General features: G+C 35.9%; 1 protein-coding gene across 2 annotated transcripts in view; it reads left to right on the top strand.

Moving 5' to 3' along the window:
* Positions 1-24,716, top strand: part of LOC121655536 (pro-neuregulin-3, membrane-bound isoform) — a 435,746-nt gene that overhangs the window by 332,227 nt on the left and 78,803 nt on the right. The window contains exons 3-4 of one of the 2 annotated variants that reach the window (XM_042010268.1): positions 10,573-10,646; positions 15,930-15,932. In XM_042010268.1, the coding sequence (XP_041866202.1) occupies positions 10,573-10,646; positions 15,930-15,932 (77 nt within the window). The remainder of the gene's footprint in view (positions 1-10,572; positions 10,647-15,929; positions 15,933-24,716) is intronic. The other variant, XM_042010269.1, reaches the window with a different exon arrangement.

Genomic DNA, 24,716 nt, shown 5'->3' with positions numbered 1-24,716 from the left:
CATGGCTGCTGAGGAAAATATTATGTTGTGGTAAAAAAATCCTCCAGGATTACCTTTTGAGTAAAAAAACTCCACCTCTGCAGCCCTCTATTGTAGCCAAGGCTCAGAAAACTAAGCAATGGTACAGTTATTGGTTCAATCTCTTACTTGTTCATCTACATGTCCTTGGAGGAGATATTCAATCATGCATCACTGCTGATGCTTTCATCAGCGCAAGTGGGCACATATGCTCAATGTTTTATGTGTCTTTATTGCAAAATCTAACATTGGTTTTCATAGAATATTTAGTGAATAGAATTTAATTTAAATCAAGTTATTAAAAATAATCTTATTTAAGTCATATGAATGTTGACATACAAATAGTAGAATAGATTCTATAGTCCTAAAGTTGAATTAATGTAAATGAAAGGAGTACATGAAAAATGGGGATGGTGGGGAGGGGGTTGTTGTACAATGCTGTTAACTTCAATGCAACTTTGCATTTCTACTTTGGGAGCTTAGGAATGTATCATATATTTAGGACAAGCATCATAAATGGGACATATTCTGGGGGGTTATTTCCTAATTTTATACCTGTTAAGATTCTTTATTATTCAGACATTAAGATTTAGGTCAGCACCTGCTGCTGATGGAAGCTCAGAGAACTTCAGAGCTTTTACATCCAGTTTGAGTCACTTTCAAAATTCCCTGCAAAAAGAACATGTTCTTTAACTTAAATATTACTAGCTCATTTAAAAAACTAATTGCATCATCCTGTAGAGGCCATTTGGTGGAAATTAAACCGTAATAAGATAAGACCACATTTGCACCTCAACACATTTCTAAATTTATCAAATAAGACCTAAAAAAAGTTTAATCCTGAAATAAATTTGGGGGTTTGTGGTGACCTCATAATTGATCTTTTATCACTTGTGGCAATTTAATTTAGCAATGAAAATTAACCTTGTGATCTAAAAGCTTCTTTTTACTCTGCAAGTTAAGGTAGAACAAGAAAGAGGAAGAATTTGCTGCAAGTACAACTTAAATTAGAGAAGTATTCACCTTTGAGGGGTCATGTAATTCCATTGGTTCTATACTAGGGGAATAAGTCCAGTCCTCAAGCACCATCTGCAACTTTTAGATGTGTTCCTTTTCCAACACACCTGACTCAAACGAATGATCATTCCCAGGCCTCTGCAGAGCTGAATGACGTGCAGATGAGAAAATTCAACCATTTGATTCAGGTTTGTTGGAGAAGGGATGCATCTAAAAGTTGCAGGATTCTATTTCTTAAAGACTGGACTTAGGTACCCTTTTTTACACTGTATAAAAACAGAGATTTAAAAGACATTATACTCCATCAACTCCACATGTTGTACAGTCAGGAAACAAGACAAGACAGTCTTACTTTGCTGTGAAAGTCTGAACTGGTCTGAACTACCTTTTCATTCCCAATGTTCTGTCCAGCAGGCAAACTCTCTTATAAGCTGGTGTCCAATAATTTCTCTTTGTTTGGCACGATCTCCACACTTCCTACGATCTTATGAAGGCATTTATTCTTAACAAATGTGTTTTATGCTTTAGGGTACAGCTATTTAAACACCATAGATATCTGCATGAAATATTTATATTCAGATTCCAGGTGTTTCATGTCCTTTAAATGGCCCCTAATTTTTTTTTATATGCCACAGCACATTTTTGCCAGCTATACAGAAGATAATTAACAGATTATTTAGTGGATAATTAAATATAGTGCAGTGACACTATGGTTCTTAGCTTCCATGTAGCTCTAAGGTAAATTCATGTACATTTGACTAAGATTAAAACTAAAGTCTCTCAACTTTATAGATCTTTAAAGAGATCTGAAGGAGTTCCGGCACCTCAGGGTCTTGTTCTACTAGACAATGGGCTGTACATGCTGCTGCATTGATGCAGATACAGTTTGCAGTGGTTAACAGGCAGCTTCTTGATTGTAGATACAGGCATGCAGCAAGGAGTTTGTATATCAAAGGAAGGGTGAGGTGCTGAGAAATAAGAAGGGACATCAGAATAGACATATTTTCAGTATTTGATCTTATAAAAGACTAAATTACAGGTCACATAAGGCAAGCAATAAATAACTATAGAATTAGAGTTTAATAACAGAAAAAAACCAATGTGACATGAAAACAAATAAGCATAAACACTAATAAAATGCAGAAAAGTTGAGAAAGAAAACAAGTCAGAGCATGTGCAAAAGGAGGAGATGACCAACATAAATTAGGTGTGTGGCACGTCAGAAAACAGAATTCAAAGCCAAACAAGGTAGTATGCCAAAAGCAATGCCTGAGTGCCAATAAAACAGGAAGTTAGGCAAAGTTTTTATTATTTTTATTTTTTTAATAAGCAGATGAGCTTTACTAAATCAATAGCGGTACAAAGAAGCCAACACCAAATGATGTTACTTCATTGGATAACATCCATACCATCTGACTCCAAATGAAACAGACTCAGATCACAATAAATATACTAAACATAACAAAGAAATGTGTAAAAGAACTGCAATGCCAAATAGTTTAAACTTGTCCTAAAAGCTGCCTTGTTTCTAGGTTTATGAGAACATTTCCTCTTGGGAACAAAGAAAAACAAATACTTTTGGAAAATCAGCTGAAACTCAGTGCAGCAGAGAAACACACCTGTTACCATGTACATAAATGTTATGATTTCCAGTCAGGCTCATTACATGAGGACTGATATACCAAAAGAGCTTTCTCACTTTTCTTCCTGATGGATGTATCTCTCTTTATCATGTCAATGCACTTAAAAGAAATTCTTTTAGATACTTTATAAATTCACATTAAGGCAAATTTACCCCTTTTCTTAATATGAAGTAATGCAATTACTCTATAAATGTTTTTGTTTTTTTAATTTAGGCGTGGAAATATTAAACAGTTGCAGACACCCTGTAAAACACTGGTCTCCCATTACTCAAACACAAAACCAAACACATGAATATGCATGTTAACCAACACATCCAAGAGAGCATAAGTGAAATACAAACATACACACACATATGTGCATAAATATACATGCACAACACGTACGATGCACACACAGTGTCACACTCCGCCTGCTTCTCATAAACTGCCAGGCTGAGACATGGCGGCCCAGATGCATTTCAATCACCTTGTCTGGAAAATGAGCAAAAAGACTTCCCTTGATACCCTGCGAAGCTAGATTTTCATCTCAATTTTTTTTTTTTTTTTTTTTGTATTGCCAAGAAAGGAGAGAATAAATGGAAACACATATGGGTGAGCGATACATAATGTCATTAAACTAAAAAAGTAATCATCTCAGGCTTCCTCTGAAGTGTGGATTGTCAATTGTATTTGGTTGTCAGCAGGTCTGATTAAACAAACCAAGCAGAAAGTTGCTATTAAAGCCCAGCAGACATTTTGAATTTCATTAGATACATCAAACGATATTATTTTCATGGCTTGTCTTCCTTGTAAATCTTCCTAAAGGATATCTGTTACTCTTGTTTCATGAGCCTAGACTTAACTATTTTGTCTTGCTTTGTTCTGTTCAAAAATAAAAAAATAATGAAGGTATAAAGAAAGTTTCTAATGATTTTCTTTGATTGGTTGACTGATTTCCTCCTGCTGGCTGTAAAGGTTTACTTCCTAACCCATAAATGCATGTGAAGCTGATGGTAAAGCTCCAGTCAAAACTGGAAGAAAACTTCTCTTCAGCTAGTTTCTGCTATTCGTTGCTCAGTTCACTGGAAGTTGCTCAAAAGTGAATTTCCTGCAGGGAAAATGGTTCACAGTGTGAAGAACATTGGACCAACCTGTCACAGTTTGACCATTGCACTGTGGCATTTTTATTTTTCTTTTCTTTTTTTTCTTTTTTTTTTTTTTTTGCAATAAAGCACTGAGGCTCTCACCACTGCAGTGTTGTACTCTATTAAACTGTTCTAAATGGCCACCCTGCCAAGGAGAGGCACTTACTAGAATTCCTAGTGTTTCATTTGATGCTTGACTCAGCCAGTCATCTTATTGTTTCATTTGTATCGTGTCTTTTGTATCTGCAGGGCGAATCAGTTGACACAAAGATTGTGGCCTGTATTGCACCCCAGAAACAGTACTATAACGATCAGATTCCCAGAGGAGAAGATCTATCTTCATTTGACACTTTTCGGCCTCTCTGGATTGGACAGATACTTCAAGCTCTGCTGCTCTACAGGATTTTACTGCATGCCTATGGTTTGTTATGACAATCAACAAAAGAAAAGACGCATTTGTCTTTTATCACTTGAGGTTTCCTTTATGCTCATTTTAGCTCTTTTATTTCAAGACTGAAAGACCAGGGTTTTTTCGTTTATTAGTTAACGGTAAAAAATTGACAAAACACAAGTGTGCATAAAAAGCTGTAAAGGTTTACTTCTTTATTTTGCTTTGGACGAAAATAATAAGAAACAATGTTTTTAACAAATATTTGCGATGGCACTTAATGATATAGTAACAATAGCTGAATGGTCAAACTTTTAAACAATAACAGGATAACAAACCAAGTGGTAGAAATAAATCAGGCAGTTTTTTCTGTATAAAGATTTACTCTACAAAAACATGCAGTGATATATATATATATATATATATATATATATATATATATATAAGATTAAGTGATTTTTAGGGTATCGCAAGTTTTGTTTTGAGTTGATTTTAATTAAGCTGTGTTAAAACTTTGTGAGATTAAGGCACACAAATGAAAGAAAAATGCATTCATTGTCTTGCAATGAAGGTTCACTGGAGCCTGTTTTGCTACTTTGGCAAGAGGCAGGGTAAACCCAGAACAGATTGACTGTCTATCCCTGGACCAAACACTAAGAGACAAACAGCCATGTTCACTCCAAGGGAGAATTTAGAGACAGAAGTCAACAAAACATACTTGAGGAAGTCAGAATACCTGAAAACTCATACATACATGCAGAAAAGACCACAGCCAAGGTTTCAACCACGGCACTTCTTTTGAAGTATCATTGCTAAACACCACACTACTGTTTCCAAAGAAAATAGATAGTTAGGAAATATAGTTTAGTCAGACTGATGTAACCTGGAAACTGTCAACATAACTTCCTCTGTGAGTAAATAAATCTCCGCCCTTTACCAGAAGCTGTGGTAACAGCACCTTTGGATAACATCGTGGTAGGCATGTGTGAGCTACTCCTTTACAGGCCACATAGAACAGTTTCTCATTTCACATATGTAATAAATGTGCCTCCACCACATCTTGAGTATAAAGAAACTGTGATAATTTCATGTTTATCTATGAGACGGCTAAAATATGCTCTTTGAACATTTTTACTTCATGTTAGAAGGTCCATCGCTACCTCCGTCTTCTTCATTTTCTAGGTTGCCACGGTGATGTGTCCCTTGACATGGCATTGTTCCCAACAAGGATCATGTAGCTGTGGCCCAACAGTAAATAATGCAAAACTTTGAGTTGAAACTGTGTTTAGAAAAATCATTGTTGAGTTTTTCTGTGTGTCAACTTGGAACATATAAATTAGGGCTGCATGTTATTTGGGTTCAAATCCATGAAATAATCATAATTTGTGATAATAATTAAGTCTAGACAGAAATGATGTCTTCCCAAACACGTGGGAACTTCTCAGATTCTCAAATTTAATGTGCACTTAACCTATACACAATCTGACACACGTGTGTGTGTCTTAATTAACACATGGATGTGTTGTCACACCTTCCTTAGCAGAAACTTGTCATCCTGCAGACAACATGGCTATATTTATCCTACTGTGCTACATTGCTACATTTGAGAAGCCCACATTTAACCTGTGCTTACACTTGCTTTCTTTTCCTATTTTCTTTTAATTAATGACTGTGGTGCTAATTAGTAGGGATGCAACTCATCCATACCCCCCAAAAGTCTCTCACTTATAATCAGATTCACTCCTCTGAACTTTGTGAAGCAGCAGTGATGTGTTTTTATCTCTTCTAGGAATACCATACCATATGAACAGAGTTTCTTAAATACAAATACTTGTTATATTGTATAGTTCTAGACAAAGGAAAGAAAAAAAGTTTTACTTCAGTTTGGTGGTGCTTATGGCTACACAACAACAAAGATGTCTTTGCAACTGAGCGTTTTGTTTTTTTTTGTTTTTTTTTTTTGTGAAGTACTGCTGCATGATCTCTGTGACTTCCACAGTTTCCTTTAATGAGAGAGAGACACACAGACACTTTAAGTCTCTATTTTTTTTTATTGCCTGCCATCCTTTCACTTGCTGTGACAAAGTTTGGCTCATATCAAGGCTTATTTAGTATAGGTCATAGAGAAGACACATTTAGCTCATAAAAAGTCCATCTATGCTGTTAGTGACCTGTCGACTTTTTAGAGCTTAATCCAGAGTTAAAGCATCAGATTGGGAAACTGAATCCTTTCAGGACATACTTGTGTCATCAAAAAAATTTCAGCTGGAGCAACCTTCATCTTGCTTGGTTTTATTTATTCCAGTTTATATATCACCTCTCATTTATATCTAAACCAACTCATTAAATTCAAGCCCTGCTTGGCCTCCATGTGCTTAGTCCAGGTTTTATGTAAGCCCCTTTTAGTCAGGTTCATACTGTGGTTCATATTTCTTATCGATGACCCCAGTAAACCTCCATTCAACTTACTGCACAGATTGTATCTTCACTTTTTGCTTGATAAGTATGTGTTTTTCTAAAAGCATATGGACTAAAATGTTTAACTGGTGTACTGAAGATGCTAGTGGAGCTGCTTTCATGACAAACCATAAAAACATAGAGCTCTGTCTAGTAGTGCAGAAGACCAGTTCAATTCAATGTCAATAATAATAATAATAATAATAATAAAATTTAAATTTTAAAACAACTAGGCTACCACTGCCTAGTTGTATTATACAATTCACTTATAATTACTTACATGTCATATTGTGTTCAAATATGGGAAAAAATTTTTAAAACAAATTTAGAACCAGTTATAAAACTTCAGAAAAAAAACTATTGGGATAATAAATAAAACGGGCTATTATAAATCAACTAATAAACTTTTTATACATTGTAATGTCTTAAAATTTGTGGATATTGTATTTTCAAAAATGATGAAAACTGTCTTTCGAGTACTGAATAATAGAGTTCCAAGTAGCATTAAATTATTTTTTAAACTGAAAGAAGGAAATATTAATTTGAGAGGACTATTTATGTTTAAGATTTGTAATGTAAGGACAAATGTAGAAAAAGATGTGTCTCTTTTTGGGGGGTCAAGTTATGGAATGGACTAAGTACTAAGCTGAAATTGTCTAACTCTGATTTTGTTTAAAAAGAGCTTAAAAATGAAAATAATCAATGATTACATGATGATTGTGTGACAAAAATGATTTGTGGGTCACTACAAAGTGTGTTTATTTAAATAAAAATAAATTAAATAATTTAAGTTTAAAAGTAGTATGTTGCAGGGCCATCTAGGATACTAGCATAAGTTTTGAGCTTCAGCCTAGTTTTCTTTTTTTGGTTTTTGAATGGTATGTAATTGATGTGGTTACATTTGACTGTGTATACCTAACCAAAATAAAGAAAGATAAACTTGAAAAAACAAAAGGGTGCATTTTTACAACCAAATAAATAATGGAGGACTAAATTAATTGTATAGCTCAATAATTTAAATTATCTTTCCACTCGAGACAGCATAAAAGTTAACAGAACTGATCTGTTATAGAAAATTTTTTAATTCTTAAGAAAAACTGCTCAGAAGACATTTTGAGAATTAATTGCAATTGGGCCCATCTGGCAGAACTTAATCTTGCATTTCATGGTCACTCTAACAAGTCGTTTAAATCTGGCTGAATGAAGACTACTGAAAGGATTAAACTAGAAATATGTAATAGATTAATAAGGCTTTAAAAAAGGTGAAAAATAAGGGAAGTAGAGGTTCCCGTGGCTGTGTTTGCCTTGGGGCATCAACATGACTAAATCAGCTGCTGTTGTTCTCGTGCTCCCACACAACACATATCTGACATCACACTTCTCATAACTAAAAGTTGAGATCAACAAACTTATTCTAAAGTTGACTCTACTGACACCCTGACAAATGATGAGATTTTTATAAGCCTCCTCTGCAGCATGGTGAATATCATTACCATCCATCAGCAAGGTGAAGTGATGTGATAAATGTGACTAGAAGTAGCTTCAAAAGAAAATTCAGTTTACTTTAGCAGAGGTTCTTACATGAAAAATATAATGTGTTGTCTTGTAAATATAATGCTGGCTGCTGTCTGTGGTAAGCTAACATCAGCCAGCACTCTGGGTTTTATAACAGCAGTGCCAGTAGAGCTCAACGATTAGAAGCACTGCAGACCTCACAGTTGATTGTTAGCTTAATAAAAATAATAGATTCGATTTATATAGCTCTTTTCAAGGCACCCAAAGTGCTTCACATTTTATCCATTATTCATCCAGTCCTCATTTATACTTCTTGATGGTAAGCTACATGTGTAGCCACAGCTGCCCTGGGGCAGAGTGATGGAAACGTGGAAGCCGATACACCCCGACAGCCTCGCCAACCACCACCGAACATTCGTCCCCGTTCATACACCTGCGATGCTGACACTGGAGGCAAGGAGGATGAAGTGTCAAGGGCATGGCAGATTGACAGGGGGAGCGGGAATTGAACCGCCAACCTTCCGATCATTGAACGACCCACTCTACCAGAGCCGCAAAGTTTATTAGAACTAAGGCAATGAAACTCAAAAGTCAAATTTCATTTATATGAGTGTGTTTCAACTGTGCTCATCTGACCACAGATCATGTGACCCATTTCTTTCTGTCCATCTGTGTGTGTTTGTGTGTGTGCTTGTTTGTTCAAATCTTATATCTAACATTTTTTAAATATAATGAAGAATGCTATCTAATTATTGCATACTGTTTATATACAGTCAACTTTCAAATTCAAACTATCACAGCTGCTTAACACGTTTTTGAAGAACCAAATCACGTTTGATAGACTATACATCTACTGAATATATGAGGGAGTTGACAAGCAGCATAATTCTTATCTTATACAGTTGTTTTGTTTAAACTCTGCTTCACCATCACAGTGGCTCTTATCAGCTTAAGCCCCAACATATTTTACCCATTTGTTTCTGAAAGTAAAGATGATCTGTGCACGTTTACCAGCTCACACAAATTCTGCAAATTCCCCCGCCAGCTGTCGCTCATTTGATTGAAAATCATTCACCATAGATGGAAAAACAAAAGGGTTGCGGTTTTCAATCTGCACGGTGCAAAATATCTGAATTGTCATGTCATGTGTTTTTGTAATTTTATATGCAACTCCTGTGTTTTGTCAGAGTGAACATAGATATTCTCTTTCTCCATGACCAAGGATTACTATATTATGTGTTTTTGCACTACTATGAACTCATCAGACCACATGTCGATTGAGCCGAGAAATGTCCATGGAACAAATACATGAGCTTAAACTGGAGAGATTGTGATGCAGTTTGGTTAGAAGTAGAAATTAAGGCTAATTAAATGACTGACTGAGTGACTTTGTGATATATTTGAGTCGTAGTGGAATCCAATTTAAAATGGTTTTTCAAGCTGCCACTCTAACTGAAGTTTGAGTTATTTACATATATGAGACTTTAGTTTCCTCTGGAGGAATAGAGAAAAGCAGAGCGGCAAGCAAGGTACAAATGGCCAGAGGCAAAGATTGATACCCAAACAAACTGAGGGGTCCAATCAGGCTTTACTGTGCAAATAAACACACACAGAATACCTGTCTTCTATTTTTGTGCTCGGTATGACACACTTAGACTTCCATGTGCTGATAAGGAGATATTTATTGAGGCGACATTAATTAAAAACACATCCTCGCAACACATTGCCTTTTTCCTGGAACATCGTTTGAAGGGCAGACTGGGAACATTTCAGAATTCATTAACTGCTTGATGATCACTGCCTGATGCCTAATATGCCACTCAAATTTAACATTTTTGAGTCTGAGAACTACTCAGAAGCCTTGGAATGTGTCTTCAGTTAATTTGGCAAACTTCAAAGAGCTTAGTGAAAGAAGTGGACTCTTTCTTAGCACATTTAAGGTCTCTGAGGAGTTCACATATAACTAAATGCAGTTCTTCTGACTTGCTTTTTTTTGGTAGGGGGTCTGCATTTTTATTCTGGTGTTTTCTGTTAAGAACTTCTGAACTTCTGACCAAAAACTTATGAAGCACTGAAAGGTTAGAAGCTATTTATTAATGGATAGAAAAATAGGTTTTCCACTGTGATTTTTGACTGAAAAAAAGAACTCTTGTCCAAGAAAGAAAGTGCTTTTCCTACTGTAATACTGGTTTCCACTCCTAAATATTGCTTTCCTGTTCATTTATTCATGTTGGCTTACTTTACTTAACTTCTGTGAAAGCGCCTTTCTAGTGCTCAGAGTTTTGTTTTTAGCTGGGTTTCTCCTAAAGCATGAAAAGGAGGGAGTATATGTGCAACTTGTGCAATGTGTTGGTGTAAACAGAAAATCTGCTTCGCTCAAGAAATATTTTTCTCACTTTTTCTTCACCAGGTGTCGAGAGGGCTACCAAGGAATCCGCTGTGACCAGTTTCTGCCCAAGACAGACTCCATACTGTCAGACCCAAGTAAGAGAACCCTTTTTTATGATTTATGTACATCACCTTTATATTTAAACATCTAAAGTGGCCGTTTAATATGAGATCAAGTAGGAAAAATGTTTTTAGGTAATGTGCAGAAGTCTTGAACCAGCCCACATTTTCCTTTATAAATGCCAGGAAAGTTGAACATGTGCAATAATTTATGAACCACGCTTAATTGTAAATAAGGGATTTGAAAACTTGAAAGTCCACACAGGAAACCTCATAAGCAAGCTTTCTTGTAATTTCTTTAAGTAATCTTCAGGAATATTTTTCCAGGCTTCTCAAGGACTATTCAAAGCTCTTCTTTGGATCCTGGCAGCCTTTTGCTCTGTTCTCTGTACAGATGATTCCATACTGCTTTAAAAATGTTAAGGTCCGGACTCTGGGGAGGATTCATCCCTCCATCAGACCTGTTGCTACTGATTTTCAGTCCAGTTTTTGTGTCATGTGACACCTCAGCCTTTTCTCCCTGTTTCCATTCCTTAAGAATTGCTTCTTTATTGCCACACTTCTAGACCATTTATCAGTGTAGGTTCTTCATAGCCATGGGGAAGAAGCTGTGTTTCAGTCTGTTGGTCCAGGTTTTTACGACTCTGAGCCTGCCAGAGGGAAGGGTGATGAACCGAGAATGTCCTGGGTGGGTAGGGTTGCTCCGGATCTTTGTGGCTCATCATTGGAAACAACTCAAGTAGATCTCCAACGATCCTCTGAGCCACCTTGATGACCCGCTGCAGTTGTTTCCTTTCTGCTGTTGGGTATCACATCATGCATCAGTAAGTTAGGACACCCTCTATTGTGCAGTGGTAGAAGTTCTCCAGCAGAGACGAGGGGAGTTTTAGCCAATACAACAATTTTCGGCAACTTCAGGCAACAGTAAATGGATCAGCTGAAGTTTCAGATGCATCCCTCAGATCCTGGTTCAGGACGTTGCTAGATTTGATCCTGTTTCTTCAGGACACCCTGTTCTTCTACTGGAGAAGTTCCCTTGTTCTACTTCTACTTGTTCAGTTTCCTCAAATGTTTAAGGCCACACTGTGCACCATGCTCAGATATGTCAAGTTTTCAGTTCTTTGGGAACCATGTTGCTACAAAAATACTATTTTCTTTTTATCAAGCTGTGTTTCCTTTGGTATTTTTTGCCAATGCAGTCAAAAAAATGAAAAGAAATTATGTCTTTGTACCAAACTTTTTATGATTAGAGATACTACTTTAAACTGACCCTAACAAAACCTCTAAACCGTTTCATCCTTTTAAGTCTGTCTTTTTTTATGCTTAAAAGATTAATAGCTCAGTGTTAAGTGGTTTAACAAATAAAAAACACATTCCTCTGAAAATGAGCAGGTACAAGGACTAAAAATTTGTGAAAAAGGTCCAAAGAAAAACTTTAAAATACTTTCAAAAATCCCTGAGGTATGATTGCTGTGGACCACTTAAAAATATCACAAGAAAGTTTGGCTCCTTTAGAAGAAAAATTTTTGGAACATGACAGACAAGTGAAAATTCCTGCACAGTAATTTATATAAGCATAATTTTTAAATGCTGAAAAACAACCAATTCCTTAGATCTGCCATGCAAGACCAGCAGTTTGACAGCTTTAAAAAGAGACAATTTCTGTAAAAACCGTTCTGTTTGTGTGAAATAGAAAAACCTTCCAGTTCAAATAACATATAAGCCTGTGCATATAATATTTATTCAGAAGAGCTAAGCTATTAGTCATCTCAAGAGCAAAACATTTATGAAATAATTTCCCCTACCACCATTTATACAGACATGAAATTTTACTCCAAATCTAACCATCCTGTGTCTGACCTCTTTACATGTACTTTGCACAGCAGATGTTTCAGTGGCTTTAAAGCAGACATGTGATGCCAGAGAATTGCAGGTTTTTGATCTCACCTTCAAGATGATTATAGTCACACTAATTACATTCACCTTGCAGCAGAGATGAGTGTCAGTGTTTGATTAGAAAACCAGCAGGGATGTATTTAAATAAAAGAGCTGTATGATGCACAGCAGGTGAAAAGTATTTGTATTCAACTGAACCCTTACAACATTTAGTCAAGTCTCGTTTTAGGTTTAAATCACTACAAATTATGGGTTTTAAAACTTAAAATCATCTTGTGTTATACTCTTTAACACACAATTTTCTCTCCTATTACCTCATTCATATTTTATCTAAATGCTTTCCCAAATACCCTCTCCTACTCAGACCAATTTCACGTCTCCTATTGCTTTATCTCCCAAACACATGGTTCCCTCAATGTCACAGAGCCGAGGGATGAACACAAATTACCTGAACCTCTGTCCTTAGTACTCTGTCTATGCAATATTAATTTTCCTGCCCCTCCTGGCTCGTGTGAAAAAGAGAAAATATGCCATCTTTTTCTCTGGGCCACTAATGCAGAGGCAGTTTGATAGCATATCCGTGACCTTCCTGCTAACAGTGCTGTAATAGCACCATTTACCATTAAAGAACACTGAGCTGCTTGGTAGACTTTGTATTTGTCCAGTGTCAAAACCCTCTTCACTGTGGCAACATTAAAATTTCATTTTCCCTTTTAATACTTCATTGCAAAGGAGAATGTTCCATAAATGAGACATGTAAATTAAACAGTGCAAATGTACCAACAGCATTATCGCATGCTATTTGTTAATATCCTTTACTTTCCAGATCATTAATTAAGTCTCTGTAATGAGGTTTTTAATTCCAAGCAAGTATTAGGGTAATTGTGCTTGTTAGAACAGCAGTGGTGCTCATTCAAGTGACACCCATCTCTTTGTTTGTGCACCAACCTGCTGACCCCAGTGTGGCTAAGAAGCGTTACCTTCCTCATCGCTTACCTAATTTGTTAAATGCCAGACAAAACGCAGACGTTGATTATTTTTCATGCATCTGTTGATCATATCACACAATTTCTGCACATAAAGACTTAGTTGGATCACTATAAGTGGAATGGTTTTTACAGACATTTTTACTTAAAATAGCAATTTCTTTTTTTATTTTTACAGAAGTGATATAAGTGTATATTGAAGAAAAGGAAAAATAGCTATATAACCAATATATTATTCATTCACAAGAAAAATTAAACAAAAACCTAATTTCTACAGTTCTACATGTAAGGACAATTAAAAGAAAAACACAAATGTGTTCCCGACCAGGTCTTAAAATAGAGAAAAATCCAACTTCAGATGAACGACATGAAATTATGCATATTATTTATTCAGCAAAACTAAGCCAGAATTAAAGAGCAGTGTGTGAAAAACTAAGTAGATTAAATTATTTAACAACTTGTAGAACCTCCTTTAGCAACTATAAAGTGAAGCTATTATTTCTGTATGTCACTGTGGTCCTGTCCTCTTTACAGCAGTGCTTCAGTTTGAAGTTTTCAGCTTTTCTTTCTGCACAGCTCTCAGAATGTCCCACCACAGCACTTCAGATGGCTTAAGATCTGGACTTTGAACAGGCTATTGGAGAAACTTGATTCTTTTCTCTTCAGACCTCCGGTTGTGTCCTGTTGCATCAGACAGTTTCATGGTTCACTTCATGTCTGTAAACTGTCCAGGTCCTGTGGCTACAAAACAAACCCAAATTATCATCCCTCCACCACCGTGCTTGACAGTTGGTTCATGTTTGTGCTGATATGCTGTTTGGGTTTCTCCACATGGAGGCGTTTTTATGCTTTATAATCAGACGTCTCCACCTTGGTCTGGTCCGTCCAAAAGGACATTGTTACAGACATCTTGTGATTTGTCCAGATGAAGCATTGCAAACCTAAACTGTGCTGCTCTGTTCTCTTTGGAGAGAAGAGTCTTTCTTCTGCACCCCTTCCAAACAAGCCAAACTTGTAAAGTATTTTTCTAATTTTCCTTTTAGGGACATTAACATCTAACATGCTAACTCTCAGCATCGTACCTTGAAATGAACATGCTGGTACATCCACTTCTTGGAAGATTGGCAACTGTTTTAAAACTTTTGAAAAGATCCTAGATTGATGGGTAACAACAACAGCTTCTCTCAGATCTTTGCTGATGTTGTTTTCTCCTTGACATTCTGTTATCTCACATCTGATTGGTGCAGGGAAGCAAACTGAACTTCTGCTCACGCTCACACAGATTATGAACAATTAATTAAGAGCCTTTTTAGAGCTAATTTTTAAGACCTGGTAAGAAACAAATGATGTTTAGATTAATACTTAAACAAAAAAGCATGACATACTATTCATAATGCCGTCTTCCAAAGTTTTCAGCTCATACTGGTCAGATGAACATGCAAAAATATCAAGCATTGCCCACACGCAAATTTTTAATCAAATATAAAGAGCTTTGAATCAAATATAAAGAGGAATAATTTGCTATTTTTATTAAGAAATTAAGAAACTGCTCTATACTGTGCTCACCAAATATCATAATTACTGAGATGTAAAGTGTCACAAACCTGCATGTAATATGTGTTCAGGGGCAGATTTCATGAAGCAACACAAGCATTATGCCAGAGTTATTGTTGCAGAGAAAAAACAATAAAAAAAGGAAAGAAATCAAACTGTAACGTTGTGTTTTTCTGTTCGTTTGGAGGGAAAGTGATTTAATAAATCTATGCTCAGAGTCTCCATGTCTTTCATCTTGCAAAGATACAGAGGGAAAAAATAAGCCTTTTTTATGTCTTACAAAGTTCAGTGATGTGAATAACTTTTGTCACCCATCTAACTCCAGGGGCTAAAAGAATGTTGTTTTAACTTCGAGAAGAAACAAAGATTCTAACAACCTAAAAATGGCAACTTAACCATGACCTCAAATTGGTTTTCTTCCCTAACTCAATCACCTGTTATAAGCATACTAATCCCCAGGACTCTTTCAGGTGAATTTCCATATAAATTGTCTGGAAGTCACCAGGTCATAACTGTCCAATGAGAGCTGTGGAAAATAAAGAAATGGATGAAAGTTTTTTTTTTTCTTTTTTTTTTTTTTAACTCTGTGGCTTTCTGACTGAACAACAGCCACCTTTCTGTTCGCAGCAGCTTTACCTCAAATCTTTTTTCTTTTTTGTTTATGATCTCATGTGTTCATTCTTTATTACCTTCTTTACTAATCGGCCGGTTTTTCTGTTACTTCTGTCCATTTTAAAAAACAAGTTTCTTTTCTTTGCTCTTTACTACAAATCACAATGTTGTATAGCTTCAGTTTTTTTTTATTTTTTATTTTCATTAACACCATCTTTTCCTTTCTTTCTTCTTCCTTATTTTATTTGACTGCGTCCTCTGCTACAAAAAGTCGGTAAGTGCAAAGTTGGGAAAAAGAAGCAGGTTGTGGCCTTCCTCTTCTTTTCTCATCCCTCAAATAATCCTGTCACATCATTACTCTCTTTGACTCCTTTGCTTGCAGATAATCAAACCCCAATTTCCCTGGGTTACCTTTGTGTCTCCTGCTCAAGCTTGCTACAATGTTGATATCCCCATGTCCCCTTTCAAATATCCCTTCAGGCAACCTTCTTGCCCCCATCTGTCTATTGCTAACCTTCTCCGTGCCATCTTTTCCTCAACACGCATCTTGTCTGAGTGTCAGCCTACAGTTCTCTGTCCAGCTCATCTCCTAACAGTAAGCATCCCCAAATTGGACTGAGTTTTGAATTGTGGTAGCCAAAAAGATCACAGACAGGGAAGAAAAATTTTGCTGAGGATCTCTGGCATGCTGCAGTGTCAGAAGGAAAGTGGGTGGATAAGGGGTATTAGCCACAAGGATAGAACCAGATAAACGTGGACTCGGGGTTGTTGTGCTGTCCTGAAGTTTCGGGGGAAAGAAGAAATGTCATGGTTCCACAACACAATGACAATGCAAGAAAAAAGACAAGAGTACTAAACATACAACATACAACCAGTTTATAATAACATCCGAAACAATGCTGAATGATTGAGGACTGAAATTATTCAGGTTTAAACAGAACACAAGGTATTAAACGATGTAAAGAAAGAAAAATATGCATAGTAGTGAAGCAGCAAAAGTTTGGTAAAAGTTGTTCAAATTTATTAGACCTTAAAAGCACAAAGAAAAGAGAAAGAGAACAACAACTAATTGTCATTCTTGGACAGATTGGCAATTAATTTATTTCATGTAAACTTATTTAGAATTTCAGACAGAAAAAGTATTTGGTGACCATTTATAAACAAATGCAACTCTTAACTCATAAATGTGCTAAATGTGATAAAACAAGCACATGTATTTTCCCAAAAAAATAAATTGCCATCTGTGCATTGGAAATCTTCACTGAGACAGTTTTAAAAACTTAACATAACTATTTATTTATTTCATAAGACAGACATTTCTCGCTTTTTTCTTTGATCCTGACATGAAAAACAATAAATTGGATAACAAATTTAAATAAGCTTTAACTGTAACATATACTGAATGGGAGGTGTTAAACAGAAACAACAACAGAAGATGAGACAAGTAAACAGAACAACTTTTAACTCAAAGATTTGAGTTTGACTTGAAACATTGATTTTATCCTTAATTTTTTACTTTTGAGTACAATGAATATTGTCACTTTATATGTTATTTTTTACCTTTACTTTCAATTACTCTTAGATTAGATCGAAGCAGTTTTTTTAATTGGTCTTCATTGCCTGAATTTAGCTGGAAAACAAGAATAAAACTGTGTGTACACACAAAGAGAGATGCTTATAGTCCGTATGGTTGTGATCCATAAACCTCAATCATCAACAAAATAGAATATGCATGTGCACAAACCCAATTTCAGCTCTCAATTGTAGCTAATTTACAGCCATGAATGGATGCAGACACTCCCTCAATCAGTCATTTGAATATAAAAAAGATGATTGCACCAAAGAAGTATAACAGTAAAATAAACAACACAGAAAATTACAAGTTTCACAAAATGCATAACTGTGACACTCATGACTGAAGTAGAGAAAATAAAACCTGTTTCATTTGGAGGTTTTGTTTTCTTAAAGCCCAAAGCAGAGGAAGCGTCAATCCGTATATGAAACATACTAAAATCATGGGAAGAAAGTCATCTTCAACACTCTAAGCATTGGCATCCAAACAAAACAAAGAAACTGCATGGGCATGTCACAAACATGAGAACAGCTCTGTCCACTTTAGAGCTTCTGTAATTTCTCTACTTCAAGCTAAATTTTTTGGGTATATCATTTCTGACATGAGGCGGAATAGGAAAAAGTTTGACCTCATCAAGAAGAGTTTAAAGGTTTTTGTTTGCTTTTATTCACCTAAAGATTATGTGAATGAATGATCATAAGGCTCAGTTAGACATACAGTCTCCTAACACATACATACTGTGTGTGTTTGTGAAGAAAAGGGTCATTTTTATGTGTGTACATTATCAATGCATCTGGCCCCAGACTGTTTGTAGATTGTATGTGCATGGATTTTTTTTTTTTTTCAAGTCTAGAGGTTGAGAGTGAGACAGAGTTTAACATAAACAATTGTTCTATTCCAGCTATTTTATGCATATTCTAATTATATGTATTTTATTTGTTGTAAGGTTTGTTTATTCAATGACACACAGCCTTATTAATATGTCTCATGAACTGCACAGTAAATTACTGATAGAAAACTATATTACTTAAATTACTTTACTAAAATAATATATTTTTATTCTCTTAGGATGAGCTATTTATTTTTACTTTGTCTGGGTGTACATACACAGCTGCCATATTTGTGCCGCCTTTTTTACTACTAAGTCTTAGGATGGACAAACAATTCTGCATGAAGTGAGAAGTGAGTTTTAAAACTGCAGTACTAGCTTTGTCTGATAGGTGTTAGAGCACCGTTTGGGATTTAAAAAAAAAAAGAAAACAGTACACATGTACGCAATTTGGAAGTGGTAACCTGTAATGCAGTCATTGCTGCACCTGAGGCCACCGGATCCACTCACAGATGAAAACATATTGATTTCTGGAAGAATTTTGGCCACTGACAGCCACCGTTCGTTCACAACCTTGCTTGACATTTGAAGTAATTTCTATGTCCATCTTTACCACTAGATGTCAGTAATTCTTTCACATTCTACATTTAATACTCAAACTAATTCTAGCTATTAGGAGAGAGATAGTATGTAAAGTTTCAAGGGATCTTTGATGCCAATGTTTGAGCAGCACATGGTGCAAAGGCTGTCTGTTCAGTTAATCTTTAAAATACCTTTTTTTTTTTAACATCCAGAATCAAGAATTATTTTGAGTCTTTGTGATATGTAGTTTGAACATCTCATGGACTTGATTTGGGTTTAAAGGTTTCAGATACAGCCAAGACTTACTGTAAAGTTATAAAGTCTGAATGTAATGATTTCAAATTCTTGTGAGTGAAACTTCCCAGAGAGAACGCAGGATCAGTAGAGGTTATAGATGACTCACTGACGTGCATTTATCTCTAAGAGTGCTGCCAAGGCTTAACATGGCTTGTCACCTTAGTTACTTGATGGTATGTGTCTGAGATCAGAGATTTAGTTGGGTTTCCCTGAATCTGTCAAAGAGCGACAAAGGCTTTTGATGTCATCCTTACAATACAGTTTTTCTACACTTTGCCTTGTGCAATAAATTGAGTTCAGACAGCTTTTGTTGTCAAAACAGCTTTTTGTTGTTCAAGCTGAAAGGTTGTCGATTGTTTTGACCCGAAGAAGAACTCTTGCAGTAATGCAGTATTCAGGAGCTGACACACACGGAATATTCTCTTGTATTCGGATTAAATCGCATTTCCTCTCTCTTTCGCTCTCTCTCTTTTTTTGTTTTTTGTTTTTTTTTTTTTACTTTAATGTGTTTTCTTTTTTTTTGTTTTACTGCTTTCATCATGTGTCCTTTTCACAAACATTGTCTCATTGTAAAACATATTCAACTGTTCTGAACTAAGGGCCTTGGAGCTGGGTCAGTCTAGCTTTTTGATGCTTTAAGATGGTCAGAATCAGCATATTCCCAACTACAGCATAAGCACTAAATCCCTTCTACCGTATAGGCACAAAAAGATAGAGCTTTAGAGATTAAAATCTGAAGACAGATTTAATTTTTACTATCTTTATGGGATCTGATTTTATGCTCTGCAGGTTTGTGTGCATCGTGGAAAATAACAATGCTGTAAGTCCCTTTCCAACAGAGCCCGACAATGGGTTTCACATTGTATTGCATGATGTTTCAGTCCATAAGATAAGAAAGCATAAAATATGATATTGTTAGAGCTTTCATGCTTTTATCATTGGCCAGCTGTTGAAGCGAGGACAATGCGGGTCACCTTGGCTAGTTACAGTAAAGCTTCACTGTGCATGTAGCAAGTGTTTATTCACACGTGCAAATATATGCACATTTTATTAGCCTCATTGTGATAGTCACAAAAGAATGTTATTCAGCTGAGTGTGAGGATGGATGGAAGATGGTTTAAGCTAAAATGTCCTTGAGCAAGAGAGCATCCATGAGTGTCAGAGGTACTGCTCTGTATCTATTCCTGACCTGCAGAAAATTAGTAAATCAATAAAGAATGAGACATTTGCAAAGTGCAAAGTCAGAAGGAAACAGGCTTAAAGGATGATTTGTGCTTTTGGAGCAAAATATTTAAGATAAACCAAAAGTTCAAACTTTTGTTTTAAGCATCTTTAAGGATTCTTTATTATTCTGTGAGGGTAATTTGTTGTACAACAAGCATTAAAACAATCAGTCAGTGCACAGTCACACAAACAACAAGAAACATCTAAAAGGACTATGATATACAGATAAAAAATCTGAAGAAATCACAGTTTGAAATTAATTATAAACATTTTAATATCAAATATTCAACTCAATTCAATTCAAATCCTTTATTGTCCCCAGAGGGAAATTGATTTTTTTTGCAGCTAGAACACAGACATAGGACAGAAATCACATCAAAACATCGAAAAACAAAATCAGAACCAATGGCATATGTCAAAAAAGAGATTCACACAATTCAAAACAATACAATACAATAAAAAAAATAGATGCAGCTAATTATAAGATGCTTTATCTAATACTTGAAATCAGTGCAGGTTTTAGGGGGAGCTGAAAATAGCTTTCTTTATTATTGCTCAACTGTCTGTAACTTTAAATGGTCTTTTAGGAAAGTTTTCCTGCTAAAAGCCCATCATGTTGTTGTGCCATCTTTATACCATTACCAAGATCACAAACCAAATACTTGCAGAGATTTTATATTTTTCTATTGATTGGACAGCAAATTGGTTCCTCAGTAGATTCAGTGGTAAATAAAACACTTTTCTAGTCTTGTATAACACTCAAAGTGCTATGTTCACACACATTCAGCACTTTTTACACACACACACACACACACACACACACGCACACACACGCTCAAAGATCAGAGAGGTGTTTACATGCTTTAATGTTCAAAATATTTATGTTTTTTCCGATAACTTACATTGCTGCAGTACCTTCTGTCCCCTTCTGCCTGAAGAGCTGTGTTTGTGCTTTTATCTTTTCAAGAACCCTCCTGAATGGCTCAAGCTGCACATTTTTGTCACCTGATTGATAATAGAAATGGCAGGTTGAATAGTTCTTTAGTAAAAACAGCCACTTGGCAGGCATTATGTAAATTGCTTTAATAGTGAATTAGATTTGTAGCAGATGAAAGTGTGAACTACAAATTAGGTGTTTCGGGCAATTTACTACAGGAGCATTGGCCTCTTTGGGAAATATCAGCCTCCTTTTAGTGTGAACTGTTTTGTAACTCTCATGATTCTTTTAAGATACAATCAAAAAAGTTTTATCACAGTAAAGGAAAGTTAGCTTCTTAAAAATTTCCTCCATTTGTAAGTTTCACTAGAGCGGCTACTCAGATTAGATCAGCTAACATGATTTTGTGAAATATTTTCATGTCATTCATTTACAGTTTATACATGTGTAAGAATTACTGACGTCAAGTGGGAAAGACGGGCATATAAATCAAATGCTAAGCACCGCTGTGAATGGATGGTAGCCAAAACTCTTACAAACATAAACATGTTTTCATCTGTAAGTTAGAGATGGGATTTATGACTCTTTAAAGGGAGCCGGATCTTGAGGAGCTGTTCCTTTCAAAGGGCCATTCAAAAGACTTATTTATTTTATTTCCATTTTACTCAACTCTACTACTTCTTATTTACTTATTTATTCATTTATTTATTCATTCAGTCATTTTTAGCTAGAAGGGGGGTGGGGGGGGGTGGGGGGGTTGGGTGTTGGCGTGTGTGTGTGTGTGTGTGTGTGTATACGTGTGTGCGTGTGACTGTGTGAAAGATTTCATTGAGTGTTTTTATTCTTATGTTTTTAATCATGTAAAGAACTTTGAGTTGCCTATGGCGTGAAAAGCACTTTATAAATAAAGTTTGATTTGATTTGATGAAGTCAGTGTCAAAAATTTGTATATAAAAAGAATGGCTCACAAATGAACGGCTCACAGCTGTGAAGTGGTTCCCATCGTTCATTTAAAAGAGTCGTTCAAAAGAATCAATTCGTTCATGAACGTCACATCGCTACTGTAAGTGGATCCAGTGGCCCCTGGTGCAGCAATGACCGCACTACAGGTAAATAGTTATATATTGTGTACATGTATACTGTTCACAAATGAACGGCTCACAGCTGTGAAGTGGTTCCCATCGTTCATTTAAAAGAGTCGTTCAAAAGAATCAATTCGTTCATGAACGTCACATCGCTACTGTAAGTGGATCCAGTGGCCTCCGGTGCAGCAATGACCGCACTACAGGTAAATAGTTATATATTGTGTACATGTATACTGTCTTTTATGTGTCTTTTTAGGATTTTACTTATCCAAAATGGTGATCTAGAACCTATTAAACAAAGCTGGTACTGCAGTTTTAAAACTTAGAAGGTTCTCAGTTAACACACAGAGTTGTTTGTCCATTCACAGACACCGTAGTAAAAAAAGGCAGCACGATTATGACAGCTGCAATGTACATTGACCCACAGCAGGTAGAACAAATCTGCTCATTCTGAGATAAGATACTAATAAAAACATAGTTTTTAATTATATATTTTAACACAACAGTGCTATGTATCTGAATTATTCCCATCTTTACCTCTAGAAGTCAATAATTCTTACACACTGTGTCTTTAAAGCGAAATAATGATGTGGTTCTGTGGTCACGCTCTAGCTGTTGAAAACTAAATCAGTTCTTAACTGGAACTAACTTTGAACTGGCTCCAGCACCAACCTTGAACCAGAACTGGTGCAGCTTTGGTCAAAAAGTGGCATCTTTGTTGTTGGTATGTTGTTTAGTAGCTCTTAACGGATGCTTTTTTTCACACTTCACATGTAGTTGTTCTCACAACCACTACAAATGAATGCAGCATGATATTATCTGTATGAATAATTTTTGGGAGGAATAAAGTCTCAAATCTAATTCATGTTATTTGACATCAGAGATTTGTTATGACATCAGGGAGAGACTCAAACCAGTCACTGCAATCTAATATAGTGGATAAAAATCTATCACTTGTAGTTACTTATAATGTTATTTTTACTCAAATATGTTTATGTTGATGAATATTTTCATCAACTGTAGAGGCATTTTCCATTGTTAACAGGGTGGATCAACATCAAATTTGTCAGAAAGCTGCAATTCAAGTGAAGCTGCCACAATTCTTGCAGTGCATGTTTGTATTTGTGTCTGTTCAAGGACAACCTGCACACTGCATGTTTGCATTTTGACATGGTTGCCTTGCCATCCACATGCCACAGTGTTGAGGCTTGCAGAGCAGAGTCTCCGGAGACATTCGTACCATCTGAAAGACAAGGAGCTGTCTTAACGCTCCAAAGTACTTCTTATACTGACACATTGTGGCAAGGCAAATCCAACCTACCAGGATACGGACAAAAAACTGTCAAGTCTGTGTGCTTGACAGTCTTACAATGGCAAAGCCAGAGGGAGTCTGAGCTACTCTGAAAGTTATGAGTTTCTTTAATGCATACTATAACAATCAACAGAAGTGTAAAGCCTTGAATCCTGGATCAAGATTCTATATTTAACATTATATTGCTTGCTTTGTATGAAGCTCTACTGCCACAGCACACAATTTTTTTATTTTAACTGGCATGCATATGTGGTGAGAGAAATGACAAAATTTACATCCAGACTTCCTTTTGAACATCACAAAAAGGCTCCCTTGGACAACAGCTTCCTTAGAAATCAAATAAAAAGAATCCATCTTAGACGTTGATGGTGTTCACCAGCTTCTTTTACACTGTTTCTTAGAGCCTGCAAGCAAAAAGCTACACTGGATTAGAAGCTGCGGCTATACTGCATTAATCAGAAATTACAAAAAGATTTCAAGAGTATATTTAAATAAAAACACATACACTATTCATGTAAAACAAAAAAGGAAAACAAAAAAGGCACAACGTCTAAAGATTGTGGATAACTTATATTGGATTAATAGGCTATTTTAAATGTTACTACACAATTAATTAAAGTTAATTATATGTTATGCATGAAGTCTTGGAAAATAGTAAAAAACAGAACATTAACATTAATTGACTAATTGTATAACTCTCTTGTAATTAGTTTGCAAAAATTCCAAATTCTACATAATAAATCAGTTAACTTTGTCTGCACATGCCTGATTTGATGCTTAAAAGTTGAAGCCACGAAGGAGAACAGCTTTCGAGTATTCTGACTTGTCCTAGTAGACACAGCTCAGGTGTAATTTATGATAGAATGGGTTGAAGTTAGCCTTTACTAATTCAGCATATAGTGTCTGCTGAAGTTCACAATATTACATTTAAAACGTAACGTAAGAACCTGGGAGGATCCGGTAGCACCTCAGCAGGGCTCCACAGCACTGGTTTCAGCCCAGTCAGCTCTGCTGAGAACAGCACAGAAACCCACATAGACTGATCATGTCAATCTTGGGAGGAAATGGAAAATTGTTCATGATTAACTTCTGATCACTTGTAGACAAAAATAAAACAGCAATAGTAGGAGGTGGAGACAAAAAGCTGGATTCATAGTCAGATATTTTTCACTCTTATTGGAGCTATATATCCGTATTTATCCTTGTCTTTGAGTCTTGT

This window comes from Melanotaenia boesemani, chromosome 16 (genome assembly GCF_017639745.1).
Source record: "Melanotaenia boesemani isolate fMelBoe1 chromosome 16, fMelBoe1.pri, whole genome shotgun sequence".
Taxonomy (NCBI): domain Eukaryota; kingdom Metazoa; phylum Chordata; class Actinopteri; order Atheriniformes; family Melanotaeniidae; genus Melanotaenia; species Melanotaenia boesemani.
The sequence above is the reverse complement of the archived record's forward strand: the minus strand, read 5'-3'. Positions and strand labels throughout refer to the sequence as shown.